Raw genomic sequence first — 26,403 nt, forward strand, 5'->3', positions numbered from 1 at the left:
ACTTGAGGGAGTTTTTTTCTAGAGAAAGCTCTCTACAAGCAGCGCTCACTGGTTTTAATATTAGTAGAGAACACTTCGTGAATGATAGCTCATCATTCAATTGCAACTTTTCCACTTTCTTCAGTATTTTTTTAAAATAAAATAAAATTCAAGAATACATTTTTAATAATTAATTTTAATAAAATTTTTAATAAAACAAAATTAATTTGTATAGAGGTTACATTCTACAATGTAAAATAATTACAATTTTAAAAGATTTATAAAGAATAATTACAACTTATAAAGAACCATTATTAGACATATCAACATATCAGTGTAGAAGGCAAGCACAAAACTAATTCAGTTATTCTGAATTACTTGATCAGTCTAAAAGGCAGTTGTACACTTAACTTCATGGAATTCAACTATTAAATTACTACCGAGACAACAACTGTCAGTTCATTTCTGCCTTAATATTATTTTAACTGAATTCTTCATTGTTGGTGTAAACAAAAAAACCTGCAATAATGTTAGTTACTTGCCAAGATACCACAGTAAAAGCTGAAGTGACAGTTAAAAAGAAAACAAAACATTACATGGATATCCCAAAAAGACTTTCAACAGTCAGAGGCAAGTATGAGGCTTTGGCTTCATCTTGAAATAGAAATATTTCAGCTCAATGTATGTTTAAGCCTTTCCTTAAAAGATACGTCATTTTGAGTGTGCGCATGATAGGAGCACAATTTGCTTCCTCTCACGTGAATGTCCTTCAGTCTGAAGACTTCCTCAAGCTTATTGAATACACCCTCTATCCTCCACTTATGCTGCTCAGAATATCAGCAACATCAAAATCTGAGCTGGAGGTCAGAACTATCTGGGCTTCTACCCAGCTTTCTCCTGTCATGATCCCACTGGCAGTATTCCCTGTCCTCCTAGCCTAACAATAGTATCACATTGCATTAAACAAGTTGCCAAATTCATGATGGTATTGACTAACAGTCACATCTATGTACAATTACACCTGTTAAAGTCTCATGCTATTTTCATGTTTCAGACCCTTCAAGACAACAGCCATGATTATTTACAAAGTGCCTTATCATTCCATTATACCTTCAAAAACTTAGAAGCAACAACATTGGAAAAGAGCTCCCTCTCCCCTTCTGTGTCAGAACTATGCTTTTTGCAGCCTACACAACATTAAGCATCACTGAACCACAGCACGGGAACCTGCTGATACCCACAATTAGGTATTTATTCCTTTAAGAAAATGGAAAAGCCATTAGTAGAATTCATACATGAAGGTGCAGACTAGATTTAGTGATTTGAAAACAATACTACAGAAACAAGGATTTGCTTCTGAAGGAAAAGGAGAAAAAAAAAAAAAAAAAAAAAAAAAAAAAAAAAAAAGGAAAAGGAAAAAAAAGGAAAAAAAGGAAAAGGAAAGAAAAAGAAAAATGAGAATACAGACCCAGGAAAGGGTAGCTTATGAAACAGAATGACTTGTAGATATGCTGCTCTTCAGTATTTCATTAAGCAATTAATCAGAAAGGGAACAAATACTTATTTTGATTTGCCACCAAGATCAATAAGAGTGAAGACGTTCTTAAGGAAATCTCCTCAGTAATAAGGAGATAGGAAATAGTAATAATTCTAGAAGGCCACGATGAGGAAGAGATCTGTAATTAGATCAACTCTGGCTCTTATTCTTCTAAATGCAATTCTATTTTCAAACCCAACACTTTCTTGTTACACACTAAAACAGTGCCTTGAAGACTTACTCTTGTGCAGCCTCTGCAGCACTTCCATTTAAAAATTTCACAAGTCAATATTCCTACTGCTTTTTCCAAAAATCCATGAGGCATCATTATGAACTCAAATCACTTCAGATGTTATACTGCTTCTGATGCCAATTAAACTAAACATTTTAATTTTTAAGACATAATGTACCATTCTGTTTTCTTCCAAGAAAATAAAGCAATCAGGATTGCATTAAACAGTTATTGATATCTGATATTAAATGGTAAAACTATCTGTGAGAGAAGATAATAAAAAAAAAAAAGTTTTTCCCATGACAACAGAAGCCTAATGTACTTTGGTTTCAAGTAACCAGTTAACATTTAAAATCCAATACTTAACTGTATAATAATTACCTAGTAACATTTTTGGATGTCATCTTAGGTAGACAAGGAGTGAAGCAACACCAGTGTAGATGTTGTATTTTCACAATTATTTTCATAATCACAACTGCTGTCTCCTAGCAACTTCTAAATATAGTTGAGAATTTGATAAGTGCTCTATTTAAGCTGTTTTAGGAACTGTTCCCACTTGAAGCTATCTTTTCCACACAGTCGACAAAATAAGTTCCTCTTAAAATCAACATAGTATATTGACTTTTCCTCAGCTACAGAAATTAGTTCATTTTTCAGCTTTCTGTTTGGAAAACAGAATTTATTTGAATACAAAGATTGCTGTCAAACAGTTTGATCATTTTTTTGGAATACCAAAGATGATGATTTGTAGGACTGCTTTCTCAAGCTTTCACAGAATGCTGCTGCCCTTCAATTGCTGTTTATCCAAACCTCTGTCCCACTTGTACAGTAAAAAGTCTTGCCTCATTACACTGGATTTCTGCAGTGTGCTTTTCCTGCTGGAGCTTTTTCCGCCCCATATCTGTTCTAAACTGATAACAACTTGGGTGTTGTTTAAACATCCCTTGTGTAACTTTTAAAGGTCCAAATAATGGTTATATTCATGAAAGAAAAACAGCCTGCTAAAGGAGCCTGACTGACACAGATTAACAAATTTCTTCAAGTGTTATTCTCAGGAATAAAACTCCAGAGAACCACAAAGAGCTTCAACTACCTTCATGGCTGTAGAGAGTATCTAGTAAATAACGCTGGTTTCTTGTACAAGATCTTTCTTGAACCTGTCCTACCTTGTATTTTTTGTTTCATCCTTATGGACTCTAGTGCCAATGAGTTCCACTTTGTATGAAAAGTTTTAAGGCAGAGCAGTGTTTAATGCAACAAAACTACTTCTTTATCATGCAGCAATGATGTATACTTCATTTATTCTCATTCAAAAGGAAATCTATAAGTCGCAGCATCATCTTCATTCATAGTTATTTGCTATACATAACATAAGCAAGAAACACCACACTGCATCACAAAGGCTAGAAAGAACACTTGTTTATCACCTATAATCTTTTTAGCTGATTTACTGTCTTATGCTAACGTCACTAAGCACAAAAATACACTCTACTCACCAAATAAATTGCTTGAATGTCCTTGCTTAGATATGGGCTTCAGTTCATTTAATCCCCATGCATAACGCTTATAATTATCCCAGGCATATTTCATCATCTGTAGGGAAACAAAAGCAGGATTATAATGTTGATTTTGCAAGAAGCCACAGCAAATACTGACTTGACAATATTCTCAAAATTAAATATATTTAATTCAATGCTTCATTAAATTCATGTTCTATGCATTAGAACTGTAAAATATTTGCACAAGAGCGTGTTCTCTGGATGCTAGTGGTGTAGTTACTACAAGAGCTCTGTGTCTGCCGGATTTATGTGGTCACTGGTATTTGCACACTTATAATAAACAATATTTAATAAATGAATTTATGTTATAAATTAATACAAGTATGATTTCATTTCCTTTAAGCATACATCTCTTAAAATGATGGAAATATTTTGTTGTTGTTGCTTATTCTACAGCAGAAATTTTTATGGTCAAAATTAAGAGCAATTCACAGGAGTTTTCAGTCTGGCAGAGACTTTCTCGCATAAAACTAGCTGATGCAAACTTAATGCAGCTAGTGAGTAGAATGAAGCTAGAACGGGGCAGGCAAGACATCTCTGAGAGATCTTGAGATAATAATGACATAATCTGCTATGACTATAAGTGCTACTGAATGCCTCCATAGCTACTCTGATATGCCATTTTGCACAAACAACCAACAACTTCTACAACTAAGCATGGCTATAAAGATATGTTTGCTGTACAGAGTTGCACCACAAATAAATACTGCTTTGGAAAATGCCCTCAGGGAACTGAGCACAAAGCTCTGCAATAAGAACAGAAGATATTCATGTCAGAAATTGACAGCAGATCCACTTCAGTGCACTAATCACTCTCTGTTACCATGATCAACCAAGACCTAGCCTAAAGCTAGAGGATGGCTGGTGTATGCAGCCAAGAGATGTCCTGCTGCTTCAGCAGATCCAGCATCTCTCTCGGCCAGCATCACCTTCAACTTCTGCTCAGGAAGAGTCTTCTTCAAGGATCACATCAGCAACCTGAATTTATGTAAGAGCAGGAGAGTCTATGCCACTACATTGTATCTCCTCCCCACTTCCACAAAGCAGAACTGAGCTAGGAAAGCCAGAGGTCGTCTTCCAGACAAGAAGTGATGGTTTCAGACCTTTTCAAAGATACTGCTTCAGGCTGTCAGCTGACAGCACAGCTCTGCCCTTGCTTTCAGACCTCTTCCCAAGGCTATGCATGCCAAGGATAATTCTGTTAAATAGCAGTTATAATCCTACATTTAAAAGCAACAGCCTTAGGACACACTGATAATAGTAATCCTCAGTTTTTTTTCTTCCTCTTTCCGTTGCTCAAATTACATAGAGAAATCGTGTCAATTAAAAACCCACATTAGGCCAGACTATAATAAATGACAACAGATTTTCTGGAGTATTGCTATGCCTGTGGGGGGGGGGAATCTTTGCTATTTATAGAAGCATAAAACTGCATCTTATCCCACAGAAGAATTCAGGAATGCTAATTTACCATAGAGCATCTACAGGGTCAAGTTCACAAATGCAAAAATTGGACAAACATTTACTATAGAGCATTTTCAACCAGAAAGCATGCCTGGTGTCAGATCTCAGCTGAAAGGCAGTAAGAGCCTGTGTGAGAATGTCTGCAGGCAGCAGGGATGCACCAGCTGGCAGGAGCCGTGTCCCTCACTCAGCTTCCCTCTGAAAAAGGCATTTTGTCCCAGCACAGACCTAGAAACAGGCAGCCCCATCACAGGCTTTATGTCTGTGTTGCAATCCCAGCTCCTGGTAAAAGGGAGGCATATGGCTATTTTCTAATTTACCAATTAATTTTTCCAGTAATTTTACATTTTATACAAGAAATATTTATTCAGCTCTGCAGTCATGTGCAAGTCCTGCATGCTCAGCTTTATATATTAGAAAACAAATTCTCAAAGATCCCTAATCTACCCTGAACCTGACATTTTCTATGCTTTGTGAAAGTTTAGTTTCTCATAAAATCACATTGGAGTTCTTTTACGTTGTTTAATCTAGGAACACCACAAGGAACTGTATATTTATTTATATCACATTTGTAATTAAATGATCTGAAAGTGACTGAAGATTCTGACTGTAACAAAATTAAGATTGCACAAGCCAGTGATCTTCTCCCTTATTTTAATCCTAGCACATCCCTGTTCCTTCTCTTGCAGAAGAGGTGGTGGTTACCCATCACCACACCAAATCAGCTCAGGGATCAGAAACTTCTGCAAATTTTTGTTTTTAGAATAACTGTTGTCCCATCCCATCGCCAAGAGTATCAGAGTAACCAAGCAGGAAAGACAGGAACAGTTCCAAACCTATTCCATCCAAAACACTCACAAAGTGCACGACACTACAAGATGTTCCCTCTATTGCCTTTAGCTTTTCCAACTGATTTACATTTTGATCATATTGCACTGTAAATGCAAATGTGCGTTCTTTGCAGAAGGCATTTTCTGTTGGTCAACCATAAAATCATAAATTGTTAGAAGAGACTACTAAGATCATCCAGCCTAACTATAGATAGTGAGATTAGAAGCTAACCTACACAGCAGACCCTACCTTCATAACCCTATCTAATAACAATAGTTATTATTAGATTTTAAAGAAAGACTCTTATTTCTGAAAGTCACCCCATTTTGCAGAAGGTACCTACTCAGTATACTGGACACAAATGTAACCTCTAGCAACCAGACAAGCATCTGCCTATGTAGCAAAAAGTTACTGGGACTCGGTGTTACTGTGCAAAGAGCATACAGAAAAAACACAAGTCCTGAAAACATACCAGCAACCACCACCAACAGTCCTTAACACTGCTGGAACCACAGTGTCAGAGTTTGTGCTTCAGACTTCGCAGTCAGTCTCAATTTCTAGAATTTGGCACATCAGAAGGGCTTTATACACTTTGACCCTGTAGGAATCAAGGTTCCTATAAACAAGAATCTCCTATCTGCTAATAGTTTTATTTTCTACGTAAGTATGAAAAAATTCTAAAATACTGCATAGCAATTCACATAGATCCAAGTTGAAGATAATTAAGCATTTGCTTAGGTCGAACTTGTAGCACTGCAAGCTTAGAAATAAATTTTAACAATCCTTTGGAGAAACTCAACTATCCTTGCAGTCTTCACCTTTCTGTTTGCATGATACATCGCCAAAAAGGTATCTCTAGATGGTTTTTGTTTTGTTTTGTTTTTTATTTTCCTACCACAAAGGCCCTTTTTCTGACTCCTTGAATAAGTGTTGTTGAGTACTTGAAATTTTAAGTAAATCTCACCTTTACTGAGAGCATCTATGTAACAAGAAGTTCCTAATGATGAAGAACATCACAGATCTTGGCCAGATGATCCCAGATACCCTCAAACTTCCCTACAGTTTAACTAATGAAATTATTTCACTTGAGTGCTTTCAAATAAATTCCTTATTAATCTTCCAGGATGTCAGTAGGCAGAATTACATTTGCATGGATGTATTTTCCTCAGTTCTTCTATCTTTGCTAAGACATATTCATTGAACCTAAAAATCTAGATGAGCCTGACAGCTCACTGAGAAACCCTAAGTCTACATTTGCAAGATCTCTTTCTGAGCCATGCCTTAGGCCATTCACAAGAAGCTATAGCTTTGTGCTTGGCTATGTAGCATCCCCCTCTTTAGTAAGCTGGCTGCTTTTACATCTTCAGAACAAAATGATGCAAGAATTTTTATTTCAAAAGTTAGAAAATATTGAAATACCATATCTCATTTCTGTTGGAGAATACTTAAGTGTGCTATTACACTATTACAATTGGTATCAGCAATGATTTGGAAGAAAAAAAGTGAGAGTGTGACACTATTCATGAAAGGATCTGTGCATTTTTTTTCCCCAAAACACTTCCTTTAGAGCTAAAGAGAGATAATTTTACAATTCTTCTCGACCAAAAGAACATAAATAACTAAAAAACAAAAACAAAAACCCACAACAAAACAACCAACAATAAAAACCCACAACAAAACAACACAAACTAACAAAAACCAAACAGGTTTGTTCTCCCAAAGCAGAAACAAAGACCTTTATAACAGCAGTTGGAATGCTGGCAAAAGGATTATTGACTACAAATTACCATTTGTTTTTATTTTAGCTACTGCCATCTTCCAAAACATGTAACATAATGTCTCAGAAGGACATATATAAGGCACTTGAAATGTGCAAAATAGATTTCTACTCAAACAGGAGTACCCAAGAGCTCAGGCATGAAACACTGCTAGAAAATGAATGATGCTGAATCAGCACAGTAATGGTATTTAGATGCAAAGTACTGCAGTACTATGTGGAATGAAAGTAAGAATGTAGTAAGATCTATTTTCAGCAGTTAAGATGCAAGCTATGGAGATGTCAGAGAAGATGCCAGGAAAATAATTTAAGCACCTTTCAGAACTGCAATATTAAAGAAAAGGCATTCTCACAACATGAAATAGCATCATGCTAACCCTCAACAGAGTCATTTAAACCATGCCAAGACTTCCCAAGAGAAGGAAACAGAAAACTAAAATGGTACTGGACATTCAATAGAATAAGACCCTTGAGAAACTCTAACAGGAAAAGCCTTTAAAACAAAAAACCAACCAAACAAAAAACAATATATTAGACTCCTCTACTCTATTAAATCCTTATTGTTAGACTAAAAAAATCTTCAGTCTACACTAAACATTTTGCATGCTGTTTTCTTTTTTTTTCCCCCCCTCACCTTCTAAATTATTCCTAAGCAGAGATGTATGTTCATTAAGTTTAGTTTCCCTGAAGCTTTTCTCCTTCCTGTTGCTGTAACTAATGCTTCTTACTTCTTTCACAGCCTCAGTAAGGGAAATGATGGAAGTCCCTAGAATTAGTAAGCAATGGCTAGACACATTCCACTTAAACTTTCTCCCTGTACAAGTCAACTCATATGGGTGATGTCCGTATAAGGTCTGGCATTAACATTCCTCATAACATGGTGCTGTTTTGAATTTGTGCCTAAAATAATGCTGATAGCACAGCAGTGTTTTTATCTACTGCAGAGTTGTGAATGCACAGCAACAATGCTTTCTCCTTTTTCCAGTCCTGCCTCTTCTCCCCTGCCTGTCACAAGTAGACTCGGGGACTGGACGGGGATGCAGGTAAGATAGCTGTCTTAGACCAGCTGAAGCAAGACTCCACAGCACCTAAGACCATTCAGGTCTACTTGTGGATAATGACAAGTGACTTTTGCATCTCTCATCCCAAGCCCATCTTCTTTCCTTCCCCTAATAAATCACTTTTACTTCCATCCTTTCTCATTTTTGTTCTTCCTGCTCCTCCTCCCTAGGCAGCCGTGTGATGCTCATTTGCTGAATCCAATTCAACAAATCTCAAGTGGCATCCCCAGTGTACGAAGACAACATTACGTTAACCAGTGGAAAAGCCTCAAGTTTTGGGAAGCCTTACCTTTCTTTCCATGTCCATTACTGTTAAGCTACTGCACCTAAACAAGGTTCAGAAAAAGACAATTTTCAATTGTTCTCACCAGTCCTCAAATAGTAGCCAAATTGCAATACAGCTGAAAAACTTCACAAGCATTCCAGAAATTGTTATGAGTAAGCATAACAGTACCTTTGAAGGTATTACAAGGTCACCAATGAGGATTTCTCTGTGAAAAATTGTATGAACTCCTTAAGCTGACTCACAATCAGTTCTCATAAAATCATGCTGCGTACATGAGCTCTTTTCATACGCTTTTATGGAATTCACTGTTAATCATAGTGAGTAATCTTTGGCAACACTGCCTGTCTTCTTGGAAGTTAGTGGAAATACTACATCTATGCTTCACCATCTTTGTAACTGCAATCAGCATACTATTAGATCTCTAAAGAAATATAGGGCTATTTTGCTAAGTTTATTGACCTTGCCTTGAATAACCTACACATTGAAAATGAGAAGCAAAAGGGTTGTTTTGTATATCTCAATACATAATGCTATTTCTAGGATTAGGAACTGCACGTGAAATCGTTTGGAAGTTTCTCTTGTTACAGAGCACACCCATTTTAACTTTTGTCATTCGCTATTATTACTTTGATAGTACTTCAAATTCTTCATTTCAATCTTTTATGGCAGTTCTGCAGGTAACTGTAATATGTACCAATGTCTCTTCCATCTGGAAGTATATCAGTTAATAATAGCTGCCTTGAATTTCCTCAGAAAACTAAAGCAAACATACACATACAGATTTTAAAGTAACTCATCTCTGTAAACAGCTTTTTGCCTGCTCAGACTTGTTCTAGATCAGATTTCTAGGTAAAGATGTAGGGTGCTCTACTGTCATGACTTCGTTGCTAATTACTTGTAGTTAATCTAATCAGAGTAGATAAGTAGATATGTCCAAGGGTGATACATGTCTGGGTGGTTTTTTCTGTTGTTGTCTTAAGCAAAATCTCAGCTTCCTGATTGAAGATCAAGAGAAAACTAGATACTGAAATCAACAAATCAGTTTATATTCAGATCCTGTTTTCTGTAAGTAGAATCATCTTTAGAATTTGATTTGAGGTTAAAAATTAGCACTTATAACCAAAAGATTTTTATTCTAAACTCTTCATTTTATAGTTACTCTCTCTTCTTCCAAAAACAAAGTAGCAAAAAAATCTCAAATATCCAAAGAAAGTTCATTTGATTGGGTACTGTTTATATCTTTCCCTGAATCTGACAAAACAAGACAAATGATAACATACTCCCTTGTTCTAGTGGCAACAGAATTTTGTTTTTCTACTTCAAGATGTATAATATGAATCCGGTCACTATGAAATTTCACATATGTATATAGCCACTTCTTACCTGTCAGCAGGAAGATTATTGCAAATCAGGAGCTTGACAGATTTCTGGTGTTTATAACCTCATTCTCTAGTGCCACTTCCTCAATGTTAAATGCAAGCTACACACTTTCACTGTGCATTTGTCTTTGCCCAAGAGGGACCAGACCATTCCTCCTTAGCAGGTAGATTGACAGAAGCATATTCCGACTGAGTTCCTCTGAGAACTTAGTGATAGAATTTGTCCCCAGCCAAGTAAACCCCTAAGGACGCTGCTGTATTAATTAATGGAATGGTTGACAAGAACCCCCAGTTACTGATTTCCAGTGGTAAATGGTTAGAGATTTGGGGAACGTTTAGGTGCTTGCCTAAATGTCTTCATTTGCCTTCACACAGGAATGAAGGACTGAGAACTCAGAAGTGTTTAACCACTCAGTCTCAGAAGTACTTCTGAAACCACCGTCCACAGCATAGGACACATAGCATTCTTTGAGTGGAAATACCTGGAGATGTAACGATGTCAATACATCAAGGCTAGCCAAACCAATTTACAGGATTCTCTGTTAATATTAAAAATGCACATTGCATCATGAAATGTTTTATATGATTCTGTCTTAAAAGTATATATGAGCAAACTCCTGCATTTCAGAATCCCACAAAATAATTTATTGCCCACACACACACACACACAAACAAAAATTAAAAATCCAAGTTCTGTATATTGAAAAGAAACTAAGAGGGAAAATAAAAACATTAAGAACTATTCTGAGGATTAATTCATCACTTGTACTGCAAAGCACTTCAAAATTCTCATATGGAAAGCCTGACAGAAATGCTAAGTATTATTCCCACATGTGTTATATTAAGTTACAGATAAGCTTCTATTCTTGTATTTTCTACTCTTCACAGTAGCTTGTAAGCCTCTTTAGCAGCGTATTAAACTATCCCACTAATATTCATCTTATGCTGCTGTGGGCATCATTTGTTAACCAAGAGACCAAGCTGCACAGCGCTTCATTCTTATACACATTTTAAAAGGATAAATTATTCCATTAATTCTGTAACATGAATTCTAATCAAAAGTTAACTAAAGAGAATAGGAAACTTGAAGATAAGGTTACTTTCTACACTTATTTCATTGCTCTCTATTTTGTTTAATGCGCAGGTACACACAAAAATAAGACTGTTTTGTATAAAAAACAATAAGAACACAAGCCCTGATGCTGTGATATGTCTGCATAAAATATAAAAATAAAGAGTTCGTTTGAAAATTATTGTACAATTTGCCAGGCTACTCAGTGGTAAATTTTTTACTCATTTATCAGACATATCTTTCTTTACCAAACAGTGAAGCACATCTACAATTATGAACTTCCTGAATAAGTGAAGATACACCTATATGTACAGCCTTGCAGCAAGTCAGAGCTGGGTTACAATGCTTAAGCTATTGCTGTCACAGGGCGGTGAAGCAGAGGAACTTGCAAAGAAGCCAGAGCTCACCTCCACACTCCAAACACTGGTATCACTCAGATGAAGACTATATCAATGGTCTGCTTCTCCTCTAAACAACCCCAACACCAATAAAAAAAAGCAAACTACTGGTTCCAGCACCAAGGTATCCTAGTTGAGAACTTTTGCGTGTCTGAATGAAACCAAATAAGGCACGAACGATGCACAATCCTCCTCGTGAAGAACACTGTGCTTGCATTCTCAGAAGCCTAAGATCTGTCTAATCGCAGCCAGATTAAACAATCAACTCCATGGAGATAAACATGGATCAAAAAACTTGTCATGTAGTTATGCATGTCCATTATAGTAGTATTTATTCTACCTTAAACCAACCAAAGATGGACAAGCAGATTGCTTCTAGCTCAATTTTGGTTTAATTCACTCAACTTCAGCTTTCTTTTGCCTGACCAAGCAAAAAAATATTTGAAAGAAGTCTTCATTTCCTTTTAAAACCAAGGGATTAAAATGATATATTTTGTGTGTGTGTGTCTGTGGCGGGGGGGGGGGGGGGGGGGGGGGGAGGGAGAAAGATCCAAATAAGCCAGGATTTCAGTGCATGCTCTAGGCATTTTAAGAGTTTTTTTTTTTTTTCTGAAAGCAGATATTTGATGAAAGCGTCAAGGCAGATGTCAAATTTCTCTTGACAGCCAACTCACAATTATTAGTGGGGAAATCAATGGCACATTCTCAGTAACTAAATCAGTAGGAAAGAAAGAAATGCAGATGTAGTATTGAAGTATAGCACTATGAAATTGAACACAGCTGACATTAATGTTGAAGATGCTCTATTTTCAGATAGCTATAGATTCCAATAACATCTGTGTGGATACACAGGAAGAAAATCAACAAAAGAGCATTCTAAGTAATACGGAAATTGATTCCATACAGTCCCTATCTTACAATTCAGCAACTGTTACCAAGATTTCAGAAAAACATTGAAGCTTAGAACTTGTCACACAAGACCACTATACTTCTCCAAAAGGTACGTCATCTTCAAAACCTAATGGCAAAGTCAGATGGACTCTTAGACAGATGGACTGAAAAACTATTTCCATTTTACTAGAGTAAATTCTGGATGCTGTTTCTTCATAAAATTTATGATTTCAGCAGTTTGGATTAATTTATTTTAACTTCATGATGGACAAAATAGTAATCGCTCCAATGTTGGTGCTGCTTTTTTCACTGATGGCTCATTTTTAAATATAATCACATATAACTTTTGTGTTAGTGAAACATCCATAAAGTAACGTGCAAGAACTTAAGACATTGTTCGTTACTGACAATAGCGAGAAAGAAAGCTGATTTTCACTTAGAGAGGCATTGCAAAATTGTACAAAACCTTATGTCTCTTTGATCTTATGCATAAGCTTCAGAGGCTGATACATATTCTGCATAATTTGACTAATGTCATAAAAGAGAAATGGGGGAAAAAAAAAGAGGAAGAAATCTATGGAAATACTTCTCCTATGAAGAGCGCTGTTATACAGTAACTCATCCCACTTAGTGTCATCTTTCTTTCCTAGGCTACTTATGACTTCTTATAGTTTCCAAGAAATCCTGAGCTGAACAGGGTAAAGAAGGAGGCTCCCTCAACTGCATGATACAATCACGCTTTTGTTCTCCTCTATTCTTCCTGCTGTTCTTTAAACTGCTATTTGGTAAGGTTTGCTTCTAATTAAATTATGAATTATTCATAGTTGAGACTGCTACGTGTCTCCTACGTGTGCGTAGGTACCTGGCACTAATCAGCCATGCTGCTACTGAAATTCTCAATCTCAACAGGAATAAAGCAAACAAACTAAAAAATTAAGCTCAGTGCACAACACATCCATGTGAAGTGATGAATACCAAGGTGACTCAAGTCACCACTTCAGTACGACTAAAATCATAAAAAGTGAGTAAAATGTTTTCAAAGAACCTGCTTATTATTTTCCTGCCTCTTTAATACAAACAACTTTATACAGTTGTATATTATTGCGTATCAGCGGGCACTAAGATTGCTGAAGCTCCTGCACAAGCTCACTGGCAGGATTGCCTGTGATCTTTCTTAGCATGTCACACCAGAGATGAACCTGCACAGGTGATACACATCATGCTGATACTCCTATCTCAACTAGCTGAGGCTGGACTTCTTCCCTATACTTTCATACAACTTTCGCTTGTCTCAAGGCTGTAAGATTTTCACCTCTTTTTGCAATTAATGCTAACCATTCATCAGACCAGGATCAGAAAAACTGAGCAGGGCTCCTTTAGCTGCCTGGAAGAACATGGTCCGAAGCACTCAGTACCTCACTTTATTTCTCCTCCTTCCTGCCTCCAGTTTGAATTTCTAGGAGGCTATTCAAAAAAGAAACAAACATAAATCTTAACAAGAATCCAGTAGTATTTTCTCCCCCTCAGTAGAATAAGTCTACATTCATTCCACAGTCCTGCATCCCTACCAGAGTACACTTCAGAAAACAGGAGGGTGTATCCTTACCAGTAAAAAACTGTAGCTGCAATAGGAATCTAGTCTGGCACTGGAAACTAAATTTCAGATGTATTTTCTAAGTGCATTCATTTCCATAACTGCATTTTTTTTTTCTTTCACACATTCCTTAGCATTCTTGAAGTGTGGGTCATTGACCTATCCAAAACACCATTTATGCCAGTAAACACAGTTATCCCATTCCTCAAATCAGCAGCTCATGACAAGAGATGTCAGACCAGAGTAATCCATATAAAATTTTCACCCATGTGCAACTCTCAGCTGTAGTTTTTCCTCTCCCCCTTCACCAAATTGATCCTTCCCTTTTGTTCCCCTCTCCAGCACCTTATTAAAGAAATTGCAACATCCTTCTCCTCAAGTTCATTATCATGACTATGGTGAAACTGCACTTTTAGAAGTCAGAGTGCCAACTTGCTAAAGAGTATTTACACAGATTAATCCAGGACCCAATTGCAGCATGGATCAGAGGCTAAATCTGCATCATTGCCATAATGCTCAGAGAAGTATATGTGACCCAATAGCTTGAAATTAGAGCAAAAGGATTCAGCTGTTTCTCAACAGCTGAAAAGCAGTTATATAGAGGTCAAACAGACAATATTAATACATCACACTTCTAAAATCATTTTCTAAGCATCTTGATGAGCCGGTGGGTGTGACACTCTTACCAAGCTTGCAGGTGACACCAGGTGGAAGGAGGCAGATGGATACTCCACCTGGGAATGTCAGGACTGCCATTCTGAGACCAAGACAGGCTGGAGAAACAGGCTAACAGGAATTTCATGATGCACAGCAGGGAGAAATGCAAAGTCCACAATGGCAGTGTGGGCAGCCGGGCTGGGGAGCAGCCTAGTTATAAAGGGGGAAAATTTTTCACTTAGGGGACAGTGAGGCACTGGAACACACTGCTTCCAGAGAAGCTCTGGATGCCCCATCCCTGGAGGTTTCCAAGGCCAGGTTGGATGGAGCCCAGGGCAGCCAGATCTGATAGGTGGCAACCCTGCCCATGGTGGGGCTTTGGAGCTGGGTGGGCTTTGAGGTCCCCTCCAAGCCAAGCCTTTCAGTGGTTCTTTCTGTCAACAAGTATGCAACTCTCATTCCAGTCCAAGATTTTGGCTTTTTTTTTTTTTTTAACCAGAGGAGAATTATGAGTTGTTAAAGATTTTTCCAAGCCATCAGAAATATGTCAAGATTTTTTTCTATATTGCACAAACTGCTTCAGCTATGCAAAACACTGTCAACTCTTTTCTGACAGCAAGAGCTACTTACTGCTATCTACTTACGGGCTTAGTATAGAAAGATTCAAGAATAATTGCAACAATCAGACTTCTGCAAAAAATGATGAAGATACAGTGTCATGTATGAAATTATGATTTCTGCCCATTTCATGTTTGTATCTACTTTTTTTTTTTTTTTTTTTTTTTTTTATTTAGGATTGATCAAACAACTCACCCAAAGATGCATTTGAAACCAATAGTAAATTATTTTAAGATTTATTTCCATTTGCAGCTCTCTAGTATTTCTAGGAAACATGGGCTGCATGGTAATAACTTTTCTTAGGTGAAAATTCATTTCTGTAAATTAGTAATTGCTCTCTGTACCAACAGTGAAAGAGCCACCGTAACAAAAAATGAGTATCAGTTAGTTTTTCATTTTTAGGGGTTTTACTTTAACATTTCAAATTGATATTGCAAACAAACACCATCACTCTTTGTGTAACAATTATCTTCTTCTTGCAACATCTGTGTAATTATCTGGCCTGTAGATCCTGACACAACCAGTGCTGAAGTTCTCAAAATATGCAATGCTCAGACCTTAAGCTTTTTGCTTAATTCCTCTACCGCAGTACATGTTACACAATCCTCACTACACTTCTAAGTTAACTTAACACTTCAGTTCACACACAGTCATCTGCAAAAAAAGTAATAAACATACCAACTGGCATCTATAAATCCTGCTCTGAAAGTAATGCCTCCTATTTTATTATGTTGCTCATAATATCAGAGGCTGATGGGTGGTGGCATGGCAGTAAAAGCTGAACATTTCCCACAGTATTCTACTACATTTTATTGTTGTGTGACAGATGGCAGTAAAGGGCCAGTCTGACAGAACGGAGGTGTGTATGAAACAAAAGTGTGTCACTGATTTCCTCCACCTGGAAAAAATAGCACTCATTCATCAATGCTTTCTGAATATTTATGGAGACTAAACAATGGGTGTGAGCACAGTCAGGGTGGTACATTTCAGCAGTGGCAACATTGAGTTACCTCCACTGGTACAGATTTTTATGAGTATGACCTGCAGGTTCTTGTTCTTCACTGGCAATAGCTAATGGTAGTGAATATGCTGAAAAACAATGTTCCGTAGCTGAGAATTTGCTCTATCAAATAGTATCAATATGCTCTTGTATCTGTTGTAACTTTCATGGAAATAAATAGAAGACATTATTTTCAGAGCGACCTACAAATATTTCCCATAAAACACCATTTAAGCTGGAGTTACATATCTTGGAAATAACACATTTACACAGAAAGGTATATATAGGCAATGATGCCTTTTATAGAGAGTTAGTTTAAAAATGACTTCAAAAAATGCATACAGGTCTGCATTTAGGTACTAGAAGTAATTTAACCTCTAGATAGCACCTCTTTAGGTGCTACCAATAGCATATTAATGCTTCACACAATGTTTTCCTTACATATCCAATTGTACCCCTGCCAGAAGCCTTTCTAACAGAGATAGAAAATTACAGTACTGTTAATATTTCTTTAGATGTGCATGGATTTGATAAGGGTTGTCACAGGCTTATGGAGAATGTCTGTTCGTGCTTTCATGACAGGCAGAAGAAATCTGGTGCAGTTGTATAAAGAAATGAATGGGAAAATATAAAACTGATATGCAATTAACACCAACCAAGACAAATGCCAGTATTATGTTCTAATCACCACCTGGTAGCAAAGAATATAGAGGAAACAGAATTCAATTAAGAGGCACAGAGATATTTTCCTCAATGGAAAGTCTGAAAAATTAGCTCTGCTTACTTGTAAAAGGACAAAAAGAGAATAAGAACAAAATAAAAGCATTCAGACAGCAAAGGCGTCTCCTGACTATTTTTGTACAAGGGAAGAGATGCTGAAACACACAATCATTAAGTTTGTTACTGAAAAAACAAACACTCCAGAATCACTGCGAAAAGAGAGAGGAAAATGAGAGGACCCAGTTTTCATATTACAGTTGCTAGGTTCTTAACAAAAATTACTCCAAATGCATTACAGTATTCATAGTGCAAATGGAGCATAATTCCCATCTGCCCTACTTGTAACTTGTACCTGTAACGTAATTGCCGTAGGATGGCTATCTGTAACACAGCTAATAGTGTAACAACTTCTACACGCTGTAGTTTTAATGGGGGCATACCCACCAAAACCCAACAAAATGAGACTTACTCCATAACAGGCAAAAGTCTTGGCTTTGCATTGCCATCTAAACTTACCAGTTTCTTAGTAAATATGGTACATTACACAGATACATAAAGTACCATAGACACAGAAGGGAGAGGCTACTCCTCCATAATTCAGCCATTCAAGTAACTATGTGAGAGTTCTGCCTCTCCTAAGCAGGAAACAGGGGGAACAGGAAGCCAACCATTAACAAACCCTCAAAAGAAAGAAACAAGAGCATAGTTTGTCTTCTCCTTTCCTTTAATTCCCTTAATTCCCTTTTTTTTTTTTTTTTTTTTTCCCCTCCCTTCTCCCCACTCCCCTGGAAGGTATGAAGTCTCTCAGATCACTTCTCTTGACTCCACATTTTATTTCAAGTTACTCAAAGGAAATCAAAGTATTTACTAATTTTGCAAAAGCAAAAACAAAATAACTAAACTATCATGGTAATTTCCAAAAATGGAACTTGACCTGAGTCACTGAGTAGAGTCTGGTAGACTACAGCTGGTTCAGAAGTTCTCTGTCAAAAATCCAATTGTCTGTGTTTAAAAACCAGCTGCCCCTTACCCCTCTGTAAAACAAAACAACCACCAACAATAAAACATCCCAAATGCATCAATTTCACTTGCTTCTTTCACTGGATTTGACAAGTCCCTTCTAGGCAGGCTGATGGGTGAGGAACAGAGCAGGCACAGAGCTGAGCTTCCCTAGCACTCTGCTTGACAGGCCCTGTCAATTTTCATTTCTGGTTTACTGGCTGCCTGTGAGCAACTTTTGTAAATTCTGGAGATTCTATTTTGGACAAAGCATTTTTGGAAAACAAGTAAATATTTTTTTCTGTCTCATATTTCTTCCCTAGATCTCTTCCCCTCCCTCCTCAAGTGTTCTCTGTCTAACTCTGGGCTTGATTCTCGCAAGTCTCTCTCTTTCCAGATACTGGGTCCCCTCACCTCCAAAGCAAATAGCTGAGATTACTCTGATATAAAGACTCATTATAAATATTGCTATATTGTAAACATTGAGGTACAGATAAACTATATTATTCCAGAATAACACAAAGTTATAAACTAAAAAAACTTCCTGTATGTTAGGGTGGTGAGCAGAGTGCCACCCAGACTCATGGTTCCTCTGACAAGATAACAGGAACAAGTGCAAGATGCTGCAGATAACAGAGGAGGAGTAGCAGTACATACACAGATGGCTTGCCTTGTCCTGTGGCACCACTAACGAGATAACAGCACAAAAAAGGACAAGCTCTATAGATAACAGGGAGCAGCAGCTTAACAGAGTTTACCAGGACAACTGTATCATCAAACGAAGTATAAAGTCAACAGAAATGAGATCAGCGTGGAAAAGGAAACAGGGCTGATCTGTTTACATGGGAAGCAGTGAGAATGGCTAATGGAAAGAACTCAGAAAGGGAAAAATGAGAGAAGAAAATGCCAGGAGAAACAATCCATGTGTTTGGAGCTGCTAGGGGATAAGCAGCCCCTCCAAACACTCTTATGCCCTTTGAAGGGAAAATGAAACCTGTTTTTGGTCTCACTGTACCTCGATCCAACTTGTACAGCGAGATCTGTACCAGACCTGGCTGACCTCCCATGTGTTAGTAAGGGAGCCTCCCAACGTACAAAAAATATGCAGGACAAAATAGGCCTTTCCCTACACTTTTAACTCACTATTGAGGAACACTAATGTAATTTAATTAGGACAGTTAAGAACGCTCTTTGTGCCACTAGGAAATAGTTCCAGAGTCTATCTACAGTGAATTTTCTTGTGAGACATAGATTTCTCTGAGTAGAAGCCAGGCAACAAAGACCCCTATCCCCACCCCCCTCACTCCCCAAAACATTAGATGGCTCTAAATGGCTTATCTATTACAGCTTCCTGTCCCTAGCAAAAGTTTAAGAACAGGACAAGCAAACCAAAACACTTCTTATCAGTACCATCAGTCCTTAGAAATTGAGAGTTTGGGACATTCTGGGCCAGATGGGATGTCTGTGTGATTAACAATCCCCAGGAGAGTCTTCTTTCATGGAATTATCCAACTGTTCTCTGAACTGTAAATTCTTGACGTTGACAATGTCCCAGAGAAAGGGCTCATTAGCTCAACAACACAGCATGTTAACAAGTTTCTGTTCTGTCACCTAGCAGTTTCATTTGATGTGTCCTTTATTGGACAGGTAGGAGTATTTATCAGAACAGGCTCAAATAAAATGCACTAAAAAATTTATATTTTATTATTATATTTTTCTACCAGTTACGTTACTTTCCTGGAAAATTCTATATCTACTTAGTCCAATAATTTTGAAACATTTATATACAAACATTTATTAGGAATTTTGCCAATGATTTCAGTACTGGAGATTAGACTATCTGAGATGTGTAAATTAGCTTATTTCTAATTAAATGCTATTTGTGTATTAGAAGGAGCAAGAATGCTTTAAATCTACTTTAGTTCCTGAATTCTAAAATTCAGGGAAAGCAGTCATGCTCTTCAAAATGCTTTGTAAGATCCATTGCTAAAGAACTTACATCAAATAGCTACGTGTTATCATAGAATCCAGTCCTACACTGCATGCATGACCAGAATGCCTTTACTCCTACTGACATGCTGGTTGGCTACCTGTGATCTCACTATCCCCACGCACTTATTGATCTCAGAATCAAATTACAGAAAGCCAAAGCTTTTAAGTTTTAAAGATTCAAATATAACACTGAGCATATCAAACTAGCATGCCTCAGAGATGATGGCTTAGAACAACAGAGGTTTCAGTCCTTCTAATGTTACATTTCTCCAGAAAAATCGTTCTTTTTGAGCAGACGGAAGTTGAACATACATGCTATTTAGACAGCTTCTAACAGTGTTCTCAAAACTGCAATGTTTCATTTCCAGAACTTACTCTTTCATAATTTCTCTCTTCGAAAATAAAAACAGAAGATGTAGTTGTTTTAATAATACATTTTCAGATGAAAGTGTGGAATGTTTCACTCTGCTATAAGAATTTAAAGCATTTCATTTATTTGAAACACTCCCTGGTGTTGCATCAAAGACTAACACAGGAAAGGTACATTGGTTTCCAGTTTCATAAACTTAGACTTCCATCCCTCAATGGCCATGCGAAAACACAACACACAAGAAATCCTAACACACTCACAAACCTATCATCTGCTCACTTTTGTAACACCTTGACTTATATTTTGTACATGCACAGGAGACTGGCTGCCCATACATAGCACACCTGCACACCATGACTTAAATCAGTAATAGTAACTATTATTATTATTAGTTTTTGAAACAGGACATTTTGGAAGGTTCCAACATCACTTATTTACAGTACAACACAATACATCCTAGTTTCCAAGTTATTTTTTGTTAAGAACAGAAATTAAGCCCCATTAGCCTCTACATCCTTGCAATTTAGATTTCTGGACTTCTTTTTCAATTAAACTGTGGAGTCATATAGACACAACCTGGAGATCTATGTTTGAGCACACCTAAGTTCACTTTAACAATTTATCCTGAATTTGGGGCATATTCCTGTGAGCTATTTCAGAATATCTTAAAATACCTCACTGATCTTAAATTTGAGCACTGCACTATCTCCTTGGCATATGTATATGTATGCCATTTTGGAGAATATACATACATACATATATATATATATATATATATTTAATTATTATTATTTATTATTATTATTATTATTATTTTGCTGTAAAAAAAGGTATGGTACTTATTTAGAACCCAAACATTCTACTGTCTTCTATAGACAGACCAAAGGAGACAATTTAAGAGTTCACTGACTTGCTTCTATCTTTTTAATACGCTTATCTGATCAGCATTTTATGAAATAGCAAACCGGTATGTATCTGAAATATGAGCTGAGTACTAGTGCAAAGAAATGTGTGTCAAAATTTGACTTATCTGAACAATTAGGGTGGTTCTCTGTACTAAGGAAGTGGAACCTTCTAAAATAGTAGTCAAAACACAGGATGTTGTGCGGCCAGAAGATTCAGGCTTGACAGAACTAGCTTGTCATTTAAGTAGAAAGTTACTGTTCTGAAGCAGCACTTAAAATCAAAAAAATCAGTTCTCTGGGATGCCTTAAGTAAAGTTTAGACTCTCACTGAGGAGATGATACATTTTGTTCAACATCTACAGAGCTCCAAAACCAAAACCTCAACAATGTGTCCAACACAGCGAGCCACCAGTGATTTTGCTGCCACAGCAAAAAAAGTATCAGCTCTTAACAGCTAGTAGCAAAACCGACTTGTAGGTGGTTATAACCATCCACAGCAGGTTAAGCCTATTTACAAATTTCAGCTGACGTGGATAACTGGAAGTTAAAAATTTACCTACAGCAGATAAGGAAGATAATAAATTGCTGATGTGGATATTTACAGAGAAATCTTGCCGTCTCACCTATCAGTCACAAAAACAAATACACCAGCTCCATCACTGTCCTATCTCACTGAGCAGAACAGACTCATTTCCTTGTATTCCACTTGTACCCATTAATAATAGCCTATATTCTTTTTAAGGTTGTCATTTCTTTGAAGAGAAATCAGTTTTTAGTCCAGTCTTTTAACATGCCCTAGCACAGAAGATTTGACTAAAGCAAGTAGGCTCATCTCACATTAGTGCCTGTGGCTGATGACTGAAAGCCAGAAACACAACAGTACATTCAATTCCTCTATCTGACTGCATGACTACCCTATAATATGACACTGCTGCTACGTATAATAGGCAATAACTAGAAATCACAGCAAGAAACTCTCAAAGTACAATACTGAGCAAGTATTTTACATTTTTAAGGAAGTTTCAAAGTCAACATCAAAAATACACTTCCAAAAATCAATAATGCCTGCTGGTGTAAGCAAGTGCTGTAATCTGACTGCAAATTAAATGCAAGGGGCTGTCAAGCAGGATGGAAAAAGAATGGTTTGTGAGGGACAGCACATCAGAATCACATCTGTGTTAGAAGTTTTCTGCACTAACTAAACTCAAGTTCAAAAATTACAGTCATCCAAAACACATACACTGAAAAACCTGTTTAATGTTTGCAGTCTGGTGGTTTTCTCATTGATTTTAACTGAAGCTGCTTACTGCTTTTTTCCTTCTAGAAGAAAATGGCAGCCCCCAGAGAGTATCATTCGCCTTCTTTGAAGCTGACAGATACGGTCATAAAGAAAAGAAGCACTCATCCATTGATGTAATGTCCAAATTTTCATCTTTTTCCATTCTCAGTAGGGAAAGAGACATTGGAATGCCATAAGTAAACAAGTGAAAGGCCAGCTATCAGCCACAGGTATCCTTAAATTAAAGACACTAGGAGAAAGTAATTCCCTGCCCCAGTCGGAAGGATCTGCTGATGATTGCATGCGACCATCAGCAGTCTTTCAGAGAGGAAACTATTGCAATCAATTTGTTCAAATAGGGAACCATTTTTACACATCATGCAAAGTGCACTACAGTTTAGTTAGTCTGGCTTCTATCCAAGTTATAAAGCAAATAAAAAAATATACATACAGCACGTGACCACGTACTTCTGCTGTTGCTTTCCCCCACCACATAGCCCACCAAGTCTCCCTCCTTCAATTTTGTAAAACTTAGTTTAGATAAGTTCATGTCTATTTCAAGGAAGTTGAAATTTGGATGTTGGTCACTGAAGGGTGGGATTTTTTATTTTTATTTTTTTTTTCTTTGAGAGGACTTAGAAGGAGTGGTAGAAAAGATAACAAAGTTCCAGATCTTTTGATTATAGTACTTCTAATGCCTCCCAGGATGTTTTCTGTAAACAGCATATTTGAAACTGGATATTGAAGTACAGCAAGAATATCAAAGAGAAATTAAGAATAAACTATTTTCTGATAAGGCACATTCACAGCTCATTTTACAGCTGAAGCTCCCCACACAGCACAGGACTAATAGCAACACTGAGTTCTAAATAGAAGGGAATAATTGCTGGTGAAGGTGCAGTAAAACCAGCCACGAAGTTCTGGAGACTTCCTCCCCCTCCTCCCCTCCCCTCCCCCCCCCATGTGTGTGTGTGTGGAGATGAGGTGTGGCTTGTAAAACACACATTAGATATATTTATTGGATATATTTGACTTTAAGGTATCAGATCCCATCCTCATTTATTTGCTCTGATGTGTTCAAACAGACACAAGACTTCGAAAGCCTTTTTTTTTTTTTTTGAGATCTGTCTTTGGCATTAGCTGCTGGCATTGTTCCTCCCTCAGAAAACAAACAAAAATTGCATTTTTCAAATGGCATGAATCTAAAGTAGAAAAGGTTCCCCACTGTAAACAGAGAATAAAATAGGCATCACAAAAATACTGTGTACAAACAAAAGAGAATAAAACATCCACACCATGTCCTCTTCACAGAATGTAGTCATAGGTAATTAGCACACCAGGAAGCTATTATAAAGTCACTCTGAAATGAACACATATAACATCATACACTACACTACTGTGTGTTTAAAACAACTGAGCAATATTAGCATCCTTCCAACATCTCATAGTCAAGACTATAGATAACATAACATGTTTTGCTTTTTCCCCTCCAATGGCCAGATCAGAAGACTGCCCACCTAAAATTTCTTTTCACATGCAAGAGATCCAAGGAGTACCACCACTTGGTTAGCTTACACTACAGGACCTGTTTTCTGTAAGAAAATCACACGCCGAACTTTTGCTTCAAAGAATGGATTTAAAAAAATGCAGAAGTAAAGACACGACCACTGGTCAAGCTTTGGATTGTTAAATAGGTTCAAAATAATTTTCTTGATGAAATGAAACCACCAAGAGAAAAAAGAAATCCAATCAAAGTTAAAAAGGCTCAACTGTTTTCCAAAACTCAGAGGTGCTCTCCTCAAACTTTGTTAGTTTCCATCCTAAGTAGTTATACTGGTTTTACAGCTACTTTTTCCACTTTTGGTCCAAGTGACAAGCAAAAGTTACAGGAGTTACGAGTGAACACCTTACATAACCCATATAAGAGTGATCCCATAACAAGGGATCACTGAGCTGAAGCAAAAGGAAAGTTACATTTTCACCGCTATCACTGGAAAAAGCTTTACTTCCCACATCACTGAATCATCACAGTCATAACAAATTGAAGGGATGCTTGTTTACCACGATGATGCTGGAAACTTATGCTTTCAGGAATGACAAGTGAATACAGACAGGGAGGACAAGAAAACATAAAGAAGGACTTAATTTTCAAAACCAAGCTTCCGGAGAGCCAGATTTCTTTATGATATCAAAAACAACAAAAAATCTAACACTAAAAAGTTGGACTCCCATGAACTGGTAGCGTACTGCAATAATCTAATCCTATTGTAAAAATATTTACGAGGTCTTCTGAAAACCATACAGTAAGTCACATAAATTAGATGAAAAATTAATTAAAACCCAAGTTTTTAAGTTACTTATATTTGCTAATTTAAGTGTTTACAAAGAAATCAGTCAGAACTCTGCTTTAAATTTAATTCAGTGGTATCAATCTCAGTCACAATATAGGCTTCAAATTTGCCAACTTTGAACCTGCGCTAAATTAGCTTTCACATCTCAAGTTTCGTATCTGCAATGTATAAACATCTTACACTTTCATCAGAGGCACACAGAGGAAATAAGCTTCAGAATGCCATACAGTTCTTTAACAGATTTCTCACAGTATGTCAGAATACTAAGTTACCCACTCCTACCCACCAGAGGCAAAAGTTACAACTAACAGTTTTGTTTTTCATTACTAGCTTGTGTTTCAAAATTGAAGATGGAATTCCCCATATTAACCACATTTGTTTGGCCAGCAAATATTTTCTCAGTTTTAAAAATTTCAAGATACCAACTCAGCTAACACTCAGTACCTACTATGTTTGCCTAATGAAACGGGAAAAGAAGCATAAATGCAAAGGAGTTAGAAAAGGCCACATCATTTCCCTTGCTGCCCCACCTCTTACAATTATAGCTTACTTCAAAACAATTTATACATGTAGGATAAATGTCTAAACCATGCCTACTTAGATACTAGAAAGAAGAGTTTAAGATCATGAAAAAGCTGGAAAAGGCAAACTAAAAAGGCCATGGGCAGGCTTCCGTGGAACGAGCTCAATTTGTCCAGGGACCTGATCTCATGGGAGAGATCCCTGTAGAGCAGGAGTGCCCAGGAGACCTCGATGATCTCCAAGCACAGGAATGGCTCTTGGCTGGAGGTCACTAAGGCCAAAGAGTTCATCTAGGCTGGATGTGGAGCATGCAAGGTGAGCCCGAACTCCCAGGGAAGCCCAGGAGGAAGATCAGCCAGGGGCTGGCCAACAGCAGTGCAGAAGTTTAACAAAGCTCAGCTGGAAATGGCTATGGGACAGAAAGTACCTCTACAGAAACATCAGCAAAAGGACCAAACAAAATGGACTTGCTGCTTAACAGCCTGGAAAAACTAGCAACAAAGGACATGAAAAGGCTTCAGCAATAATGTTTGCTTTTGGTTTTGCTTTTTTTTTTTTTTCTTTTTTTTTTTTTTTTTTTTTTTTTGGTCTCTGTTCTTTGCCATATTCCTAATAGAGTTTATCAGGGAGAGACGTTAGGTAAATAAGTGAAGATGAAGATAAGGATGAAGCACTTAAGAAGAAAATGAAAATCTGACTTGATAATAATAAGAGTCCACAGACATAGGAATATGTTTGCCCAGAGTGACCAAAACCTCCATCCTCAGAGGTTTTCTGAACCTGACTTCAAATCTGAGCAACCCAATTCATTTTTGAAGTCAGCTCTTCAAGATAGTGACCAGAGGCCACCAGAAGTCCAGCAGAAAGTCTGAATCCCTCAGTGACAAAATTATAGAGTAAGAAGAAGGTTGGGAGAAAGAACAAAAATCA

At 37.2% G+C, this 26,403-nt stretch overlaps 1 protein-coding gene across 2 annotated transcripts in view; it reads right to left on the bottom strand.

Moving 5' to 3' along the window:
• MAN1A1 (mannosidase alpha class 1A member 1) overlaps positions 1–26,403 on the bottom strand; it is a 136,422-nt gene that overhangs the window by 99,977 nt on the left and 10,042 nt on the right. For both annotated transcript variants that reach the window (XM_052680413.1, XM_052680500.1), the window contains exon 2: positions 3,245–3,341. In XM_052680413.1, the coding sequence (XP_052536373.1) occupies positions 3,245–3,341 (97 nt within the window). The remainder of the gene's footprint in view (positions 1–3,244; positions 3,342–26,403) is intronic.

Source organism: Tympanuchus pallidicinctus, unplaced genomic scaffold, assembly GCF_026119805.1.
Source record: "Tympanuchus pallidicinctus isolate F22 unplaced genomic scaffold, pur_lepc_1.0 scaffold1, whole genome shotgun sequence".
Taxonomy (NCBI): domain Eukaryota; kingdom Metazoa; phylum Chordata; class Aves; order Galliformes; family Phasianidae; genus Tympanuchus; species Tympanuchus pallidicinctus.